The following is a 21,618-nucleotide window of genomic DNA, read 5'->3' as shown; positions in this document are numbered from 1 at the left end:
CCTCCACCAAGACCAGTTTTTTCCAAGTGTTTGTTCCAGGAGTTCCCTTGTCTTTTGAGTGAGATGAGCATTGGTATTCGTAAACTCAGAATCAGGTCAGCTATTCAATGCTGGTTATAAAATAAAAGCTAATTAACTGAATTATTTCTTTCTGGTTAATGAATTTGCTAGAAACTGAAAACAAAACCAAACAAAATATGCTTGGATTCGATTCCGAAAGTTGCGCTGCTGGTGGCTGCTATTTACTTTTTATTATTTCCAATTAAACAATGGCAACCTCTTATATCATTGAACGGTTGCGTTAGCCGACAAGATTTAACCTTAATAGTTTCGCAGTTTTGCGGCGTTACTTTCTAATTTGTAAATATTTGTATATTTTTAATTGTTATGTTTGTTTAATCTTTTCAAGAATGTTATTTATGTTACGTAAGTTGTTTGTAAAAACTTATATCTTACAAGGCTTATCGAACAGCTTAGAATAAGCATGGCTTCTACTATTCCTTCTTTTTTTTATTATAAAAATGAAGCGTCTATTTAATTCGTTATTATACGCTATTTCTAAATAACGTCATACACTTTTGTAGTGATATTTACTTTTTTGTATTATATATTCATTAAAGTATGACATATATCTGTATTTTTTGCTTAAATGTTACATGTGAGTCTCCAAAGATGAATGACTCAGAATGAATTTTAAGTTTATGAATCAGATCAGTTTTTCATAAGCATTTTATTCAAGGATATTTTAACTGTTTCTTTGATGTTATTTTTTGAAATTAGTTTTATAAAGTGCATCCTATTCACTTGGAAATAAAGAAATTTTTGAAGATAATTTATCTCTTCAAGAGCATGCTTAATACTCAATCCGTAATGCTGCAAATCTTATCAAGAGTTTGATGAATAACTACTAGTTAATATTTCATACATTAGTCTTTTTTTTGAAATTTAATTTTCTGTTTTAATTTTAATTAAAATTAATTTAAAATTTTAATCACGTTTTCTTATTGTTGCATATAGTTGAAGTTTATGTTCAATCGTCTCTGAAAATATTAAGGTGCATATCGAATAAAAATTCAATTAATTTAAACAAAGTAAAAACTATTGATTATTTAAGTTATTACATGTATTTTTCGTGTGTAGTTTTAACTATGTCTAATTATTTTGAAGTATTGTATTCTGTAGAATTAAAGCATGTATGTTAGTCTGTAGTATCAATGCATGGTCAAATTTTAATTTGACATGCTTTAATTCTACATGTCATATGTTCATGTTTCTTATGTCCATATAAAATAAAGATTTAGAAGTGTTAAAAGTATGGCAGTTGTCTCATACACGAAAATTCTTGAGGCACTAAATTACCTGGATATGTACAAAAACTATTGTGATTATTATTATTATTTATTTTATTTGAGGAAAATATATATCAGATTGTCTTATCCCAGATAAATTTTTTTTATTTGTTATTATGACAGTTCATTCTATAAGGTATTAGGGTATAACAGCATTTTGTTTCAGAAATGATTTTGCATCTTAGTATTTTATTTATTCTAAGAAATAAGTAGGCTACCAATTAAAAAATAAGCTTTATTTTGGTACTGATCTGTAAAAAGAGGTTGTAAGTTGTAATAATTCATAATTGTTATTGACTCTTATATGATAATAGTAAAGTGATATTATGATAACTAGGTATTTTATTTAAAGGTAATAGGAACTATGATAATATATTTATTATATAACTTACACTAGTAAAGGTACAGAATGTAGGTGATGTATAAAAAGTTTTTAGGCCCCCTTTAACCAACATATTTGTAGCCTTGCGTTTTAAGAAGTATTTTTAAATGCTAGAGTAGCAAAATATGTGTTGCTATATAATGTGTGTATTTAATTAAATATTTCCCTATACTGAATTTGCAGCAAAAGGAGGTTGCTTTGTATTTATATTTCATATTTTAGTTATTTAGCTTTTTATGAAAGTATTAAGATATAAACTGAAAAGATCACAATTTTTTGAATGTTACATATTACATACTTAAATGTATATTAAATACTGTTAATCTGCATTTAGGTATATAGATGAGGATAAAAATAATTTTGTTCATTACTTTAAAAGTAGGATATTGCATTAAACTAACAACTTTTAGTTGTCATGTTACTACTCTAAATTTAAACAAAATTTTCACTGTCGAGCTTTGTTTAGACTATTCGTTTTTCATATCTTCCAACTTTTAGTCTTTCTAAAAATGGTTTTTATCAGTGGTAGCGAAATAAAAATTAAACTGCACTTATCAACAGAAATATTTGTTTTATTTTGTTCAAAGTTAAAAAAACAAACATCATATTATTATGCTCTTTTAAAATATTAATCTATTTATCTGTAGTAATGGTTAAAATCAGTTTAAATTGTATTTAGGATTGCAGGAAAAATATAGAAAACCAAAGTAAATACTACCTAGTTTAAATGTAAAAATAAAAGTTTACGCAAACTGCACTAAAGTTAGCAACTATTAGTTTTTTTAAAAATTTTTTAAAACTGAGTTTCGGGACAGATTATTAGCTAATAGGTTGAACAAATGACAAAAATAATTTATAGGAGAAAATCTTTTATTACTTATAAATTTGTGAATTCGTACCCATAATGTTATATTTTCTGATATTTATTATGTGTTATAGTATAATTTAGTATAAATTATAGCAAAATTGCCTGATAATGCCAGTTTTATAGGTTCTAATTTTAATGATTATTCCAATTTTTAATTTCTCTCTAGTTTTTTCTTTTTATTAGAAGTTTTTATTATGACTGTCGCTCATGTGTTGTCTGTGACTTACGTACTGTCGTTCATGAGATTGACAGATTAGCACTCTTGGTTGTAATATGTACCTATCTGCTAGGAACTAAATGGTTCATTAAATGGCCTAGTTAGAGTGATAAAATTGTGTTTTTTTTAACCGTATTAGGTGTAACAGTTTTATTGGGTGTAACGTATAAACAGTTTTTCTCGCAGTTTGCAGTTTTAATACCAACTCATTTTATGGTTATTTGGCTGTTTTGTTTGAATAGTGTAAATTAGCACTTAAATAAATTGTTATTTAACCATTTTTTTCCAAGGAATTTCTAATAGTGCATGGTACGAATAGTTGTAGAGCAGGCGAAAGGTGGTTCGAACTTAGTCCTCTGATTAATAACTAGTTTATTTTTGAAATTATTCTATAAATTTCTTCTCTTAACCCACTGACAGGTCTGCATGTTAAGTCTTATTTTAACTTAAGATTTTTCCATGTTAGACAAGATAATAGTGTATTGGGGGAAAATTTAGACCCATAACGGGGATAAGTTAGCCAAAATTTAGCAAATTTAGCCCATTTGCTAAGCCGCCAATGGATTAAAACTGTAACTATTTTCTGCTAAAAATAAATTAAAAAATTACTAGTTTTTCATAATTATTGCTGCCTTCTCCCTTTGTTTTTTCGAAATGCTGAGGAAAACTAAATTATAATTGTTTTTTTTTTTAAATAAAATTTATAGACCTAAAATAAAAAATTCTTGATTATGAAGTGAAAAATGAGTGGAGATATGAATGGCTCCAAGAAAAAGTTAGCGGTGTCTTTATTCAGTGATTGTTATAAAAAGATATACTAAGCAGAGGTCTGTCGAGACATTTTATGAAAGGTCCGTTTTTGTAAAATTGTGAAAAAATTACTCTTAATTTGTGAATATAAAATAAACGTTACGTCACATTCTATCAACCAAGGTTCTGCTTTTATGAATTTGTGCAAATAGGGTCCTATTATTACAAGAAACTTTTTCAAGGAGTTTTTAAATAGTAAATAGTTATAATTATGTTCAACACAATAGTTTAAATAATGCTCAACACTATAAAACTATGATTAAAAAAAATTAAATTTTCAAAAATAAACAGCAATTGCTGCTTCTAAATTAGAGATGCAACATACAAATATTTGGTATTCAGCCTATACTGCTGAATGCAGAATATTCATTTCAGACGAATATAGGAAGAAGCATCTGCGGAAGATAAAACTTAATTCGTTTACATTCATCATTATTTTTTTCCCCTTGGTAAGGGTTCATTCGATTAACAAAACAATAACGCAGATAAACAAATTTGTGAAGGGTCCGATTAAAAGAAAAATGATTTTGGAAAGGGTCGGTTTTTAAGTTAAAATATTTTGTGAACGGTCCGTTAACAGACCCCTAAGTTAACTGTTTAATTTTTTTATTTGCTTTAAAAATAGATTAATGACATAAAGAAAATTTAATATTTTCTTTTTAAAAAAAAAGAAAAAAAACCAAGTAACTGATATAATATGTAGGCTATTAATTTGGAAAGGTAAATTTTACTGCCAGTGAGCTATTAATTTCAAAAAATTCTGTTAAACAATGCAGGACAGTGTTAATTATCCAAAATGTTCCTATTTTTTAGAGTGGCACCCTTGTTCACTTCCCTAATGTTCATTTTACTTTTTGAACATTTAACTATTTAAGCTGCGAGTTTGAGTTAATTAGAAAAATTTTGTCACACGCTTATACAAGTTGTATTTCTAAAAATAATTCCGTTTAGGAAATAATTTTTTATAATTATTTTTTAAATTTTAATGCTTATCAAAAAATAACTGAATTTTAAGGTGTATATTAGTTTTTGAATTTTTAACTACTATATGTTTTTCAGTTATTTGGTCAGAGTACTAAGAAATAAACTTAGAGATATTAAGTTACATACTAAACAAGAAAAGATCAAAAAATAATATTTTTTAGTTTTTATTTCATAAGCAGTATATAACTGATTGTGTTCAAATTTTGATATTGTCAATTAAAGTTTAAAATGGATAAATGGTTTAAAAATTTGTAGAATTTAAAATCCAAAAAACATCTATGTCACTAAATAAAATATTGTGTGTGTATATATATATATATATATATATATATATATATATATATATATATATATATATATATATATATATATATATAGTTTGACAAATTATCTTTTAAAAAGTAAGTATAGTTTCAATTTACTTAAACAATACTATAGTTTTAGTCAAACACACTAAACACAGTAAAATTTCAATTATGAATCTTAAGCTTTTAACTTCTCTCCTGACTAAACTATTGGGACCATTTGTACCAAGTTGCAGCTACTACTATCCGAGATTTGAGTTTAAAGTAGGGATGTAACGAATATTCGGCCACTATTCGGTATTCGGCCCTTTTTGCCGAATACTGAAGTTATTCGGCCGAATAATGAAGTATATGCTATTATTAATTATTTAGATTTGTGAAAGTCTTATTGTTGGCATCAAGATACAGTACAGAACCCGTTATCCGGAAATCAAAAAACCGGAAAACCAAAAAACCGGAACGAAATTCGATAAATTTTCTCGCCATTTAAAAAAAAAAAAAAAAATTTCTCATAAGATTTTACGATTTTTCTTTCTTTTTTTAACGATGTTTACCTTACCATCATTTGGAAATAATCATTAGTGTATTACTTCAGCGTTTTTTCTTATTTTTAAGATTATTTCCAATTTTTTTTTTTTTAGTTGTGTTTAACAATAAAAAAAAACGGCTTTTTGTAGCGATTCAGAAAACCGGAAAAATCAGTTATCCGGAATAGCGATGGTCCCGACCGTTCCGGATAATCGGTTCCCTACTGTATTTAAAATATTACAAAAAATACATCAAGTTGTTAAATTTTCTTTAAAATATACAAAGTTTAAAAAAGCAAATTTGTTAATATTTATTTCATTTTTAATTTAAAATTTGAAAATTATTTAATTACAAAATTAAAATTTCAAAAGTGAAACTTTTAAAAAGTTCTTAATTTTCTGAGTTTTAATAATTTTTCTGACAAAATAAATAGTTAAGAATACATTTAACAGTAGTAAGTAATGACTTCTTATCTTAAATAAAATAGCATATAAATTACAAGTATAACTATAGCTAAAATATGCTATTATTAATTATTTAGATTTATAAAAGCCATATTGCCTTGTTATTGGCATCAAGATATTTAAATTATTACAAAAAATAAATCAAGTTGGCAAAATGTTTTTGAATATACAAAGATTAGGAAGGCAATTTTGTTAATATTTATTTCATTTTTAATTTAAAATTTGAAAATTACTTTAATTTCAATCAAAAGAGAAATTTTTAAAAGTTAAGTATTCGGCCTAAAATTTGGCCGAATATTCGGTATTCGGCCCCATTACTATTCGTTACATCACTAGTTTAAAGAATCCTAATCAAGTTGAATAAAAGTTATGTTTTATCAGAAAAACTAGGTTTTCATGTCTATGTAACCCCTGTGGCAGAATCGCAGCGACACGGCGACATTGTCACAGACTGTTAGAGTTCTTGCAGAATGATTTTTCTTTTGAAAAAAAAAATTTCTTTTCTACGTAATATTTGAATTATGCATTTAGACAATCACTTTTTGACACGCTCAATTTACGACGATAGTATCGTAAATCGATGTAATGTTTTGATTGTTTTATCGCCAGTTGTTGATATTGATTTTCACGTAGTCCGATATATTTTCACGTAGTCCCGATATATATATATGAAAATTCAAATCGTGCATTTGAGAATAGTCTTTTTAAGACAGTAGTTCTATCGGTTTTTTGGCAGTTATTGCAATTGATTTCCCCATAATTTTAAAATTCGATTTTTTTAATACGATATTATTTATGACAACCTAATCTCGAAAAAAGCATTTGAAAAGCCCGATTCGCGCAGTTTCGTCGTCGATCTTTTTTTTCGGCAATTACTTATACGAATTTCATGATTTTCAATTATATTTTTTATTGTGACTATTATTTACAAAATGCGATGAAAGAAATATTTTGCGTGTCCCTCCCCCACATAAAGCGAGAATATCACCCATAATATTAGAATAAAAATTATTACATGTTCAATTTAAAAAAAATTATATAGTTTTTTTTCTTCTTTTTTTTGTAAACGCAGCACTTTTGCTTTTTAAATTAGTAAAATATATGCTTGTTGTTATTATTAAAAGTATCTTGCAGAAAGATATTAGAGCTAGAGTGTTGTCGCAGATAGTTCGAAAAAATTCTGCCACAGGGTATGTAACTATGTAATTAAATATCATATGTCAAAATTAATAAATACTTTTAAGTTTGTCTTCTTAGATTATTAAATTGGTCTCTTTATATAAAATTATGATTATTAGATCAAATTTATAAAGGTGTTCCATTTTTCTAAAAACAGTTTGTGCACAAGTACATTTGCTGTTTTATTATACAGAGCTTCGTCACTATTAAGAAAATTTTCAAATTTAGCTGTTATTTATTTAATTTATATGAAGCATCTAGAGTGAATGATTGTAAAATTTTTTTAAAATTTGCATGTCAATTTTCTTTTTAACTCTTATTATTATCGTTTAATTTATATGGTTAAGGAAAATGAAATAATTCTTAAATAAAATTTTATTTCTTGTTATCAGTTCTTAAAAATTATTTCTTTTATGTTTAATGATTCTGTTTATTTTTAGGATTGTAAATATATTTGGTGAATTGCTTCAACAAAGATAAATCTTGTCGAATTTTTTTTTGAGTTGTGTATAGAAGACCTGGTTGCTTAAATCCACTGCATTTTTATTTGAAAGGTACATTTATATATTTTCCTTATAAATATGTGTGACTAGCATATTAGTTTTATTCTTTAGTGTTATTCTTAATTTGTTTCATATAAAATTAATGTTAACAAACGTATAAATTGTGTGAATGCATGACAGATTAACCAGTAGCCTAGGTTTTGATTGTCATGTTACTTGTGATAATTTGTACAAAAATTTTCATGTTAAGCAGTGTTTTTTTATAATATCAGAAAAGTTGATGTTCCTTGCTTTAAAAGCAATCAGATCCTTACGGAACTAAATGTTCTGTCATATTTCATTTTGTTTTTACTCTTCTAAATTTACTTGCATGATATTTTTGTTATTTGACTCTTACCTTTTTATGTTGATATCCTAATTATTTGAAACTTGAAAAATCTGTTTTGTGAAAAAAATTGTGGCATATTTGACTGAGTATTTTTACATTCACGGATAGATTTTTTCTTTCAATATCTCTCAAAGCGAGAACAACAGATAGTATTTGATGCAATTTCATGGCAGCGGATTGCTGTAAAATTATGCAGTTCATTGGAAAAATAAACCATTGTTTTTTAGTAGAAACTTCTCTTCTAACTTATTTATTATATACATTTTTTCTAAATTAGTGACCCAGACTTTGCTGTCAGCATGATTTTTTCATCATAAACAGTTACATGCAAAATGATGCAAATAAAGAAATATATAAAATATATTTATTAAATGTTATAATTAAAAATTTGTAATTTTTAGTATGTTAGTTTATTAATGTTAAAGCTTCTGAATTCTCATTCTTAAATATTCTCATCCGCATTGCATAAATATTATTCTTTTAATTTATATTTATCCTCTTGCCAGCTTGTTATAGGTAACCAAATATTTGATTGTCAAGTGAGCATATAGTGCTGCTTTTCAAATCTAACTACCACATTTTCCCTAGAATAATGAGTTTTCAGGTTGACGAATATTAAGAATGGGGAGCAAGAGTTTTGAATTTATGTGGGGAAATTAATTAAATATACTATGTGTGTATCTATGTCAACAGATGTGTTAACATCTCTGCATGTTTTTGAGAAGAAATATATGTTCAAGATATGTTCATTGGGATAGAGAAGTTAAAGAAATTCTCTATGTATTCAAACCCAGATATCTTTAATGAACAAGTAAATGTTGTGTTGGCAGAATAGACAAAATTCGAGTTAATGTTAGCTTCACTAACATTGACTCTGATGCTGGAAAAGTTTAACAATGCAGAATGTTCACCCAGATAGCCAAATATGTGCCAGTTTATAAAATTTTTGTGTTATACTTATCAGTGATTGCAGCTTCATGTAAGAGAGGTTTCAGCTGACTCAGCTTATAGAAACTTTTTAAAGGCTTCATGATTTGTTCAGAATTTCTGTAAATTTACCTCTGACAATTTTGGCTGATTCTGCTAACATTTTAAAAGTCTAACTCCGAATGTGGCACTGAGAATGTCATAAAACGAAAACATATATTGAAACAAAATCTTCATAATTGTTCACCTTAAACGTAAACATTTTGTCTTTTCCTGAAAAAAAAAAATTATGTAAGATACAAAAAAGTTGAAACAGAATTACGATCAGTTAATAGTTTAAAAATTCATGTTTTCCTCCTCTTTTCAAATTTATTAAGTTGCAAGCAATAACATGGTATTAAAATATATGGATTTTAAATACCACGTTTAGATGTATAGTGCTAACTTCTGAAAAAAATGATGGCAAAATAACTTTAACATTGACTCAGATGCTGGAAAAGTTTAACAACAAACAATGTTCAAACAGATTCCTGAATATGCACAGGATTATAAAATTTTTGTGCTATATTTCCAGTGATTGCAGCTTCTTGTAAGAGAGGCTTCAGCTGGCACAATAGACTAAAAAAAGCTTGCAGAAACTCTTTGAAGACTGAGACACTTCATGATTTGTTCCGAATTTATATAAATTGTCCTCCAACAAAGTTAAATATTAGGCTTAAAATTAATACAGGGCTCTCACTGGTCAGAGAAAACTTGGAATTGCCAGGGAATTTTATTTTAACTCTAAAAGGCTGGTAAAGTCTCAATTTTTTACAAAAAACCTGGAAAATTCCTATACCTATATTATACCTGGAAAATAACCAGTCTTATAATTGCTAGTAACAGTAATCAGTTACATAGATTTGAGTTACATAATTCTGACATCTATTAGAATTATTTTATAAAATTCTACTTTTTAGTAACTTTTCCATGTCTTCTTATTTTATTACGTGTGTTTGCTCACACAATCTAATATTTAATGTTACAAATAAAAAAAAAAATCAAAGTTTTCTGATTAAAAATTGCATGGTATAGATTTAATATGATATGGATTTTCATTGGAATTTTCCTGATATACCTGGAAGAGTCAAGGTTTTTTTTCTTTCTAAAATCGAGTGGGAACCCTGTAATATATTTAATTTCCGTGTAGAAAAGCAACTCTATACAAATATGATGAGTTAGAACAGGGGTTTCCACCTTACATGAGGCCGGGGGCCGCAATGAAAAACATCAGTTAAGTAGCTGGCCGCAACTCCATTAAAATTTATATAAGACTCTTCTATGTTTGAAGGAACATTAAATATTGTCAGATTGTTATCAAGTTGTACAAAACAATAGTATTGAATTAAAAATTAAAATAAGAAGTAGATTTTTACCTGAGAAAAAAAAATCTTTTTGCACCATTAGTATGTTAAATTTCACAAAAGCGAAGAAATTGGGTTTTTTTTTAACAAAGAAAAGTACTTTAAACCCGTTAGATTTTTTACGAAAATTGTGTGAAAAAAAATGACAACTAATATATTTTAGGTGGCCTGCAGGCCGCCAGCTGGTAACCACTGAGTTAGATGTATGAGAATATTTCTTGTCTTGATTTTCTGATATTTTTGTATTTTAATCACTTTTATGATATGTTGATAACATTTAAACTATTGAAACCTTTTTAATCTGATATCAGTGCATTTTAGCAATAAATGTCAATTTTTCATTTTTCACATTCTTTTATGGCTATGGTCTCCAAAAAATTCTTTATAGTACAGTTTTTAACATTTTGAAAGTAGTTTCTTTTTTTGTGAAATTAATGTTGTGCAAAAATTTTAGTTTGGCTAGTATTTTAGAAACTAAAATTTAATGCTTTAAACCAGTGTTTCCCAAACTTATGACTTTTGTGTACCCTTTGTAAATTTTTAGTAATGCTGTGTACCACTAATAAAAATAAAAAAAATGAATGTATTTTTACGATAAAAAAAATTCACTAAGTTAAAAATCACAACTGGCTGTGTGAAAACCACTCATTATTAACTGTTAACTCTGTACAAAATAGGCAATAGAAAAATACATAATGGTAAATTTTCATGGCTAGCTTTGTTTTGAAATAAATTTTCTTGAAATTTTTGCTTGTTGCAAGATATTTCGCATAAAAACGCATACCCCCTTTAAACTGTTCCCATACCCCTGGGGGTACGCGTACCACACTTTGGAAAACACTGCTTTAGACAAAGACTATCTGCATCGGCTGCAAGGCATGAAAACTATATTGCCTAACATGCGCGGGACATGTAAACATTTTGATTTAATATGTACTTTTTTGCCTTTATATAGTTTTCTGCACAGCAATGACTCGAATTAATCATACCTGAAATTTATAAAAAAATTCTCAGGTGCTGGAAGGGGGTGGTAGTCAGGGTTGGCAAGTTTTTACCAATTGACAGTTAACCATGGTTTTAATTGTCATGTCAAAATCCCCTTTTGACATAGTTTTTGACAATAGTGAAAAATCCAAAATTTTGGTATAAGGATCATTATTAGCTATTCTAAATATAAAATATTTATAAATAAACATACATATAAAATTACAAGTCATCAATCAATTATGTTCTTTAATTATTTTAACTTTAAACTCTCTTTTTGTTTTGGCAATTACTGTCAAATTTCTAAATTATGGAGTAGAAAATATTAAATAATTGTAAATAAAGCTGTGTAAAATTGCAATTTATTCAATTCATTAATTTTTTAATTATAAAAAATAAAAATACACAAGCAATCATGATATAAAAAACACATAACCATCATCTAATTATATTTAAAACAATTAATTTCCATTTATTCCCATTTTAACTTCTCCTTTCACAGAAGCATGCAATTACAAAGTTATGAAGCTCTCTGTACTCAAAATTCATTTTTTCAATTTTGTATGAATTAAAACGGAATTCAAAACTATTCTTTCGATTGATACTTCGCTGCACAGACTGTAGATGTACTAAAACTATAATAATGAAATTAAATAACATGTAATTAAGAAATTTATTCTAATAACTGTACTAAATATTAATAGTAACTTAATTAACCTTTTAATTGATTGATTGAAAAGTTAACTGATTTAAACAAGCATAAGCATTTATATTTTTTGTAGATAATAATTAGTTTACTTATCAGGGAATATATTATAAATATGATTAATATTCATGTATGTATAAGCAAGAGTGCTGAAAATTCTCAAAGCCTAATATTTCCTTAGAATAAAGTTTTCTTTAGATTGAAACTTCCCTAAACTTTTAGAGTTTTTTTTTGTTAGCACAATAACTCTTTTTTAAAATAGTTTTAGAAAGTAAAGTTTATTTGTGTAAAAATTCATTTAATTTTACACAATTCTTAAATAAATAAGCATTCATGTTAAAAATAATTAAAATCAAAATATATTGAAATAATAATAATTTATTAAATTAAATTGAAGGTCCTCTCACAAACTAAAGGAATTCAAACTAATAAACACACAAATTGACATATAATGTTTTTTATCAAGGAAAAATTTTGCAAAGCAACACATTTTTTATTATTAAAAAATTCTGTGGGAATTTTTTTAGATGGAAAATTTTACCATGGCTGCCTGAATTTCCTCCAAAACCTCGTTCGCACAATCAAACGTATTCTGCTCTTTTGCATACAAGTAATAGCATTAAATATTGAGAATCAAAAATAAATTTTTTAAGTTGAGATCAGACGAGTATTGGCGAACACTTTAGTTTTACTTAATCTAGAAAATATGTCTTAAACTGTGGCATAAGAGAATAAAAAACAATATTTAGATTGATAATAAGTAACTCATAGTTATTACCTGTAATATAAACTGAATAGTTATAATATGGCAAATAATATTGAGCTTAAAGTATTAAGAGTATCATGTTTGTAGAAAAACCAATTAATAGTTTCGATAATTTTGGCTATATTTTTTATAAATGTTATCAATCATAATTATAGTAGTATATAATAAAAGTATTGTGCCTGATTTAACATCTAAAAAAATGCCTCCTATGGCTAAGAAACTTGTCCCAGGTTTTTGATAGTTTTTGTCAGATTTCAAAAGTTTGACTGTTTTGGAAACTTTTCGACAGGTTTTTGATGTGTCATGTTAAAAACCAGTGTTTGACTTAAAAATCCATCCCATGTAAACGTAAAAGTACTTTATTTACGCTAGAGCTGTACAATGGGCTATTAGTGACAGTCTGGATTCTAAGACATGCTATCACAATTTTGATCCTCTGCAAATCCCATTTTAATAGCCTGTTAATCTGTGTGAGAAATGTCGAGCGCGTTACATTGGAACAGTTTAATGAATATCGTTAGTTCGATCCCTTCGTAGGCTAATCAAAAGTGGACACTCATCGCAGCTAATAGATCTTATATTTATATGTTTGAAATGTTATATTGGGTACTGCAATGTTTTATTTTATTTTTAAAAGCCAAGATTTATCACTTTATATCATAAACTTTGTTGCATTTAAGAAAAGTTTTCTTGAAAACCATAAATTATATAGTTTTTTCTTTTTGACCAAAAATATTTTCTCAAAATTTAATTTAAAAAAAAAAAATTAATTTCAAGCTTTTTTTTTTTAATTTTAAAAATGGGACATTTGTAAAATATCCTTGATTGACCTTTGTTGCATGTTACCACTTAAGGTTTTAAATTTTGATAAAATATTTTCTTTAACTTGTTTGATTTGTTGTATTTTGGTACCAATGAGTTTTAGTACTGTCTGTTCTTTAGTGAATGTGGCACATAAACTAAGTTGATTTTAAAATGCTGAGTAAGACTTTCTTAAAAAAAAAAAGTTTTTTTTTTGATTTTGGCATCAAGTAGATTGTTATGAAAATGTTACTTTCCATTTATTTTAGTTGCATTGAATATGATACTTTATCTATGTCCATGAGTAAATCTTCAACATTACAATGCAACGAAATATTAACTGGTTATAGCATTTCATGATTTTAAAACTGTGAAGTTTTTCAACATTAAAGTTTTTTATTGTTAATCTTAACATAATTCTTTTCAAATTATTTAATAATATTTTTAAATCTCTACTGCTAAGACGTGTGCATTTTTATTTTTTAATTCATAACCTATTATTTCATAATTAACTAAATTTTAAAAGTAGTAAATTCTTCAAGTGCTAAACTCTTAGAGCTCTTAAACAGTAGGCAAAAAGACCTGAAAAATTTGAGTTTTGAAAAACTGATTGCAATGTGTAATAACTGATTTATATAAATATTGTTTGGTGAGCTGATTTCAAATATGGTATTTATTTTTTCAATTTCGTAAATGTTTTTTTCCCCTAGCAATTTGGCTTGAATTGACGAAGAATCGATTGAATCGATTAATTCCGTAATTTCCTTGAATAAGAGCCATTTTAAACTAAATAAATAAATAAAATTGTTACCTGAAATTTTTTTTTATCATCAGAGACAATTTTAAGTACCTCTAGTTTTAGCCAGTAGTGATAATTTATGGCATTAAATGTTAATCCTTTACTTTAAATTGCAATACAAAGATAGGTAGCTACCATCATCTGAAATATTTAATTTGCTAAAATATTGTACCTGATGGAATTTTTTCACCAATTTTCCTGAAATCAGCTTTTAAAAATCTATCAGAATCAGCTATTGATTTCTAATCACTTTTTTGGTTGCTTGTGTTACTAGATTTTTGTTGACCTGTAACTATACTGCTTCATAAATTGAAAGTCTCGGATTCCAACTTTTTTTCTAAATGTTATTTTTTTAATTGTTTTTGAATTTTTATTCAATACAGTGATGAATTATATTGAAATTTAGAGTTTTCCCAACCTTTATTTGAGGCAAGTAGTATTGAGTGTTGGCACCCATAGGTCCAGGGGTTCTGTCCTAGGATTAGGCAAGGTTGACCTAGCCCTTCAGTTGGTTGATAAAATGAATACCAAACGTGCCTATAGATTATTTTCATTTCAGTATATGAGGGAATAGCCGAAAAAATCTAGCCCATTTGTTTGCTTCGTGAATGCACCTGGTAAACATTATGCATATTTTTTCAAGTTAAAGCAAGCATGGACATCTGCTAGTGCTCCCTCAGCACTCAAGATCAAGAAAAGTAGAATGGGCATTGGATGAAAAAAATTACTTTTCCAAATTATTACATAACTAACTTTTCTTGCTAAGGTTGAATTATTTATTTAGTAATTTACACTATCTAGTTTTTCCTTACTTACCACTTTAAGATATTAGTTTTTTTTATTTTTAAATTTGGTTTCTATATGCTTCTCATTTTAACATTGAGGATTCTTAAACACATTATTGTAAGAGGTAAACACTTAGCCTATGATAACTGAACTGTGTTTAGTCATATTTGGAATTGGCTGGAAATATACCATAAAGCTACAACTTTAAAGATTTCAGAACATTATATGTGTTGGAATAAATAACCCACTATGATTCAAATGAAAAATTTTATTGACTTACTAATATTTTTTAATTTTCGATATTTGGATTTTTCAGAGGTACACATGACATACCAGACAATTAAATATCTTACAATTAAAAATAAAAAGGTGCATTTTTTTCATCTAAGTGTGACTGGAATTTTATTTTTAATGCATTAAGAGATAAGCTTGTTATTTTGCCTACAGATTTCAATAGCTAAAGTACGGTTTATGTTTTATGTGGAAGCAATCTGCGGCCTTTGCATGGTCAGTGTGCAGTTGCCTACCTTCCAGTCAAATATTAAGTGAAAACTAGCTTAAGAATTTTTATGTTTTTTTTTTTTGAACTAATATCAGTAATCTTGGAAAAACAAAGTTTAAATTAAAACATTGAATTAAATTAAAACATTGAAATGTTGAAGTACTAATCAAGTCTTTTGACTTAGCTTTTTTTTTCTCTTTTATGAAGCAAATATTTTAAGCTCAAAAATATGTAGTTGAAAGGTTTATTTAAAAAATTAAAAGATGTAAATGTAATTTAAATGTTAAGAGTATAATAAAATAAATTTTTTCTCAAAGAAGGTCGGAAACTTTATTGAATTTAATTAGGAAAAAATATGTAGTAATGCTTCAAATACTTCTTGGTTCAAAAATATAAATATATTTTGTTTTATAATTTTTAAAACTTATTATTACTGTTCCTATAAGGAATCTTTAAATTAAAATCAATTGATATATAAAAAGTAAGTACATTTCAGCCCTTCAAAGCATTTTTTTTGTGGCCTTCTCCTAGAAACAGTTGCGGTCCCTTAAACTGAAGTAGGAAAAATGGAATATTTAATGTATTTCCTACTAGCAAACATACGGCATGATTGCTGGCTAATCAATTTGTATGTTTCAGTCAGTATAATCAGTTTGTATGTAATGTGGATGTTTATCTTTCCATATAATTCCTGCAAGATATCGGGCAAATTTAAAAAAAGTGCTACTTGTCAGTAGCGAATTTTAGGTTTCCACTTTTAAAAGCATCATGCCACTTTTTCAACAGTTGAAAATTTTAAGCACTTAAAGAAAATGGAAGTGAATTAAAGCAAATTTTTTTAAAAGTGCCTCTAATATTTTAGTTTTGTGTCAGCACTTAAAGACATTACCAAGATTGATTTTTTAGCTTTATGTAATGCTCTGTAAGCATTAACATTTTTAGTCAGAAGGGTAGCGCGGCAGTTGTAATTTACAGTGAACACAAGAACATGGACATTAAAAAAGGTTTTTAATATCTTTTCTGGTTAATATAAATAGGCTTGTAAACTGAGACTATTAATTTTCATAATCTAATGAAGTGGAATTATCACTTTTTCTAAATTAATATTGTTCCACCCTTTGTGGCTAAACATTTTAATGATTGCGTGTTTGATATGAGGTCTATCCATAAACTAATATATAACTCCTTAACCTATATTTTGTTGCTGCCAACTTTTGATTTTCTGGGTGGATTTTATTTTTATATTTGAAGTGATGCACTATTAATGCTTTGATATTTCAGTTTTGATTTTTTAAATTTGATTTAAAATGATTTTGACTACCATTATATGTAAATAATTAAAATGCATAGCTGCCAACATGAATAAGAAAAAAAACCAGTAGATTTTATGAAATAATATAAATTTTATGATAATTGTTGCAAAATGTACTAAATATTTCACACACATGGAATTTTAGAAATTTTTAGTCATCAAAGAGTAGAAAAAACTGCAATATTTTTCAGTTATGATTAACATTAAATGAATGAAATGTTATTGTGGTTACTCATAATTTTGAATAGTAGTAGGCATTTAATTCATCTAAGATAGAAAAAATATTTTAGTAATAATAGTAGTAATTAATTAAAAAGGGAGTTAATAAAAATAAACTCAATATTTTAGATCAAAAACTGATTTTCATTAATGAGGCTAGCTTCATTATGTATTAGTAACACTTATTTAAATGTATTCAAGCAAGCAATAATCTGTGTAAAAATTTAATTTTATTTGGGATTTTTTTAGGAAACTTAACTCAATTTTAGGAAATTTTCAAAAATCTACAAAAAAAAAAAAAAAAAAAAAAAAAAAAAAAAAAAAAAAAAAAAGAGAATTTTTATTGAACCAGTAAATCAGACAAAATCCAGTAGTCCACTGGAAAATCCAGTTGAGTTGGCAGCTATGAAAATATATTTATAGAATGTTTGGTAACCACTTAGTGTGGACTTAAGGTGCTGGTTGATATAATTTTAAAGAGATTTGCTCATGGTTATCAAAGTAATTTTAATGTCATTACCACTAGTAAAATTTTTTTGAAAGAGTACAGATGTTGGCTGCAATGATATATGTATGCAGGGATTTACAAATAAGCAAAATTTCTGGGAGCTAGAACCAATTAAAGGTGAAAAAAGATATTTTTTTTTTAATTATGGAAATATTCCATTTATGCCCATAAAAACTTCTCTAATTCATTTTCCCATAAATTTTAATAATCTTATTCAACTTACAGTATAAGATTTTTATAAGTATAAAATGCAGATCTATTAATTTACGAAAACAAATTTTTTTACATTCATTGACTTTTATTTGAATCTTAAGAACTTCTATACGCAAGTTAATGATATTTTGTTAGAAAGCAATTTTTTTTTTTGGCAATTAATAATCTGCCATAACAATATCTTTATCACAATAATTTTATAAATATAAAATTTTTTATTACAGAAAAAAAAAGTACATTTTGAATTGATTTTGCGTTTTCAAATTGGTTTTATTGGAAATGCAGTTAATTCCAAATTGTCCTTTCGTTTGTTTTTGGCATTTCGCCTTAGTTTTTGCGTCAAACTTAATTTATTTGCACTGTTTAATTTCTTTAGTTGGAGTGCATAATATTGTTAGAATTTTGTACAGCAGAGCCATTTCCAACTCTTGTGATTTTAAACTCTGCATTTTATCCATTCTTAAATTGTTACAAAATAAATTGAGTTGTTAAAATAAAAAGTTGACATAGAACTGTTTTTTTTTTTTTCTTCTTACTTTTTTTAACTTTAAGGGATTGGGCATTTGATACTGAGCATTTGGCTTTATGCATTTATATCAGTCTAGAAGAAAAATCACGATTAGAAATCAATGAAATAATTTAAATACTTTATTTCTAAGAGCTTCAGTATTGGTTTTTAATTCTGCTTTCAATTTAGTTTCAAAAAATTTTTATATAAAAAGCTATTTGTACAATTTTTTTTAAAAATGTTTTAAAAAATTTAGCTTCTATTTTGATTACTTATCTTTTTGAAAATTAAATGCAGATTTTTTAAAACTTAAATAATAACGTGATTATATCAAACACAGCTGATTACTTAAAATATTGTCTGCCACTCCACAGGTTTTAAAACAAGCCTCTGTTCGCGTCAACCTTGTAGAAAGCTTCACCTGAAACGCGACTACCTCGCTTCGCAGAGGTGCAAAACACAGGGCGTTGGCCTTACAACAGACGTGCGGTTAGTTTTTGGTTACTATATTTGGCGATTTTGCCTGCGTAAGTGTATCTGGTTTTAGTTTTGGATTTATCCTTAGGGGACGGACGAGGAATGTTAAATAGTTTTATTATAATTATTTTTTTAATTTTATTATTTATTTAAATTCGTTCTTGATGATATTTGACGCGTTTTTCATAAACTCAAAAAATTTATTTTCCCAATGAATAGCATTGTTTATTACTCCTGTTTTTCTCATAAACTTTTGTTGATGATCCCCCCCCCCTTAAATAAAATTGAAGTTTTAATTTATGAACGTTAAGTGTCTCAACATGGGCATCGTTGACGTGGAGAACGGTTGGTAATAATTAGAAATTTTAAAAACCCCTTCCTAATATTTCAGACAAATGAAACAAAATTTCACGAATCATCATCGATTTTAATTTAATTAGGTTAAAAGCCAGCGAAAACTTTAAAAAAAAAAGAATCATTTTTTAAAAGCATTTTTTTTTCTTTCATTTTAATCAATTACTGATCACTTCAATCAATCATTTTTATTGACTTAATAAATTAATAAAAATTTTCCACAAATTTTTTTTCTTGCGCATTTTAAATTTGTTTTAAAAAATTTAAATGCCCCTGTATTTTAAAATGTAAAATAAAAAGATAAAAAAAGAAGGTTAAACGGCAATTTTTTTTTGTTAACAATGCAAATTCGTCACTTAAATTCAATGATTGATATTACATTTTTGAAAAGAAATGAAACGTTTGTAATGAGTTAAATTCTTTCTCTTCTCTTAATTAAATCTCATGTTGGGGCCAGATGAAATTTAATTAAGGGACCAAAATTCTTCGAAAATTTTATTATAATGAAAATAAAATTGTGTTGCTTTAAATCATTCTGATTTCTTACAATTAACAAAACTGTTTGAAAACATATTCTCCGAAAAGGTTTCTTTAATTTAATTCTATATTTTTGTTAAAATTATGCTTAGAAAACGATTTTGCAAAGATTAAATTTCAAAAATATATAATCGTCAGCGAATTAAGTTAGTTAAATGAGGACGTTAAAATTTAAAATAATTAATTGAACATAATTTTTTAACACTTTATTAGTAGCTGTACTTTTAATGTTATTCTTATTTAACCTCCTGTTCTCAATTACTTCATAAAACTTCTCTTTTTATAGTTTTCATTATAATCATTTTATTACAATGTTTTTTATTTAATGAAATGGAGTATATTAAAAAAATATGAATTTTATTTGAGGTTTCCAAATAATGTAAAATGAATAATAACAATCTATTGTTTTTGCATATTGAATGAAAAAAGTTTGGGTATAATAAAATGGATAGAAGTTCTTAAATTGTGCATGCGCAAAAACTGCAAATTTTTTTGTGGTTCAGGGTATTGAGAAAATTTTTATTGGCGGTAGTCATCGTTCCGCCGCATTTTCTCTTTCCAACTCGTCTCTAAGACTAGTTGTGGCAACCCTACAGGCGATGGTAAACAACGGATTGTAAGGTGAAGAGTGAAAGTGATTTTACATTCGAAAACTAATTGTAAATAAAAACTAGGTACCCATTTCACTGAAATTTGGCAAGTGAAAGAGATAATATTATGTAAAAATTAAACTGAAATACCAAATATGAAATGCTGAACGAGAGCAAATTCACTTTCCTGGGATTATACACTTTGCCGTGCAGTTTTTTCAATCCCATGATTCGTCGGTGTTCCAATATGTCGCGTGCTGAATAAGAGAAAGCTATTAAATTTTCTGGCCATGAAATCCACTCCATCATGGTAGGTTGAATATAGTTTATTAATCATAAGAAACATTTATATATAAATATGCTCTTATGAAATGAAAGAAGCTTATATTTCCTCCTTATATACTTCATTCTAACAATGGCGGATGCATATATCGGGATTCTCTTTAACTACCGCGTGTTTTCAGATCGCTTAGAATGATATTCATTCGCTTTCACCAAAAACCAAGTGAAGTGACTTACTTTGCTCCACAAAAGGCTTTTATTAAATGATGAATTATTTAGCTTTATTTTCTAAATAATAAAGTCTTGATATTGGTATTTGCTTCCATTTAATTAAATATTTTGATACTTTATATGATATATAAATTCAGACATAGGTTTTTTTTTCATTGTTTCGTAATTCTTATTAAATACCTTTCATTAAAAAAAGGAGAAAAAAAATCATGCCAAAATTTATTAATACGTATATTGGATTCAAGTGATTTTATGTAGTTTTTCTTTTATTGTACGTAACTTTAGATTTTATGTGGGGTGAACCAAGTACAAATATATTTAGGGGAGTCAAAAGGGGGAGGGGGAAGTATGACAACAACAAATTAGAGCACTGTTAAGCTGAGGAGAATTATTCGAGTTAAGTATTATTTAAATATACATATAAATTAAATTTAATTGGAAAATATGTGACATAAGTTAATTGTTTATCTTCGGTCTTAAATATCCTCGGGGCAGGGAACACTTACACCCATGTCAATTTTCACTAGACTTATTAACTAAAATATTTCTAATTGACGCTCTCTATTTTTCCAATTCAGCTTTTATGTATTTTTATCTTTTGTACGAAAGCAATTATAGTTAGATCGTTTTAATATTCTTTTAATCGGATCTTTTTTAACGCATTTTAAATAAATGAAGATAGACATGTTTAACTTCTTATTTTTGAGTAATAAAAAAACCTCGTCTAAGTCAAGAA

At 26.7% G+C, this 21,618-nt stretch overlaps 1 protein-coding gene across 5 annotated transcripts in view; it reads left to right on the top strand.

Annotated features, from left to right (window-relative positions):
- The first annotated feature begins 254 nt into the window (after positions 1-254).
- pum (pumilio) overlaps positions 255-21,618 on the top strand; it is an 89,278-nt gene continuing 67,914 nt past the window's right edge. The window contains exons 1-2 of one of the 5 annotated variants that reach the window (XM_071181982.2): positions 255-426; positions 7,527-7,640. Coding sequence is in view for 2 of the 5 variants with exons in the window: in XM_016071307.4 (XP_015926793.1) it covers positions 20,660-20,679 (20 nt within the window). In the remaining 3 variants the exon portion in view is untranslated. Of the gene's footprint in view, positions 427-7,526; positions 7,641-20,300; positions 20,680-21,618 lie in introns of those variants that run through there. The other 4 variants (XM_016071310.4, XM_016071311.4, XM_016071307.4 and 1 more) reach the window with 4 other exon arrangements.

This window comes from Parasteatoda tepidariorum, chromosome 4 (assembly GCF_982258835.1).
Source record: "Parasteatoda tepidariorum strain Cologne lab strain chromosome 4, Ptep-v5.0, whole genome shotgun sequence".
NCBI classification, from domain to species: domain Eukaryota; kingdom Metazoa; phylum Arthropoda; class Arachnida; order Araneae; family Theridiidae; genus Parasteatoda; species Parasteatoda tepidariorum.
Note: the sequence above shows the minus strand (reverse complement) of the source record. Positions and strands in the feature narration are given on the sequence as shown.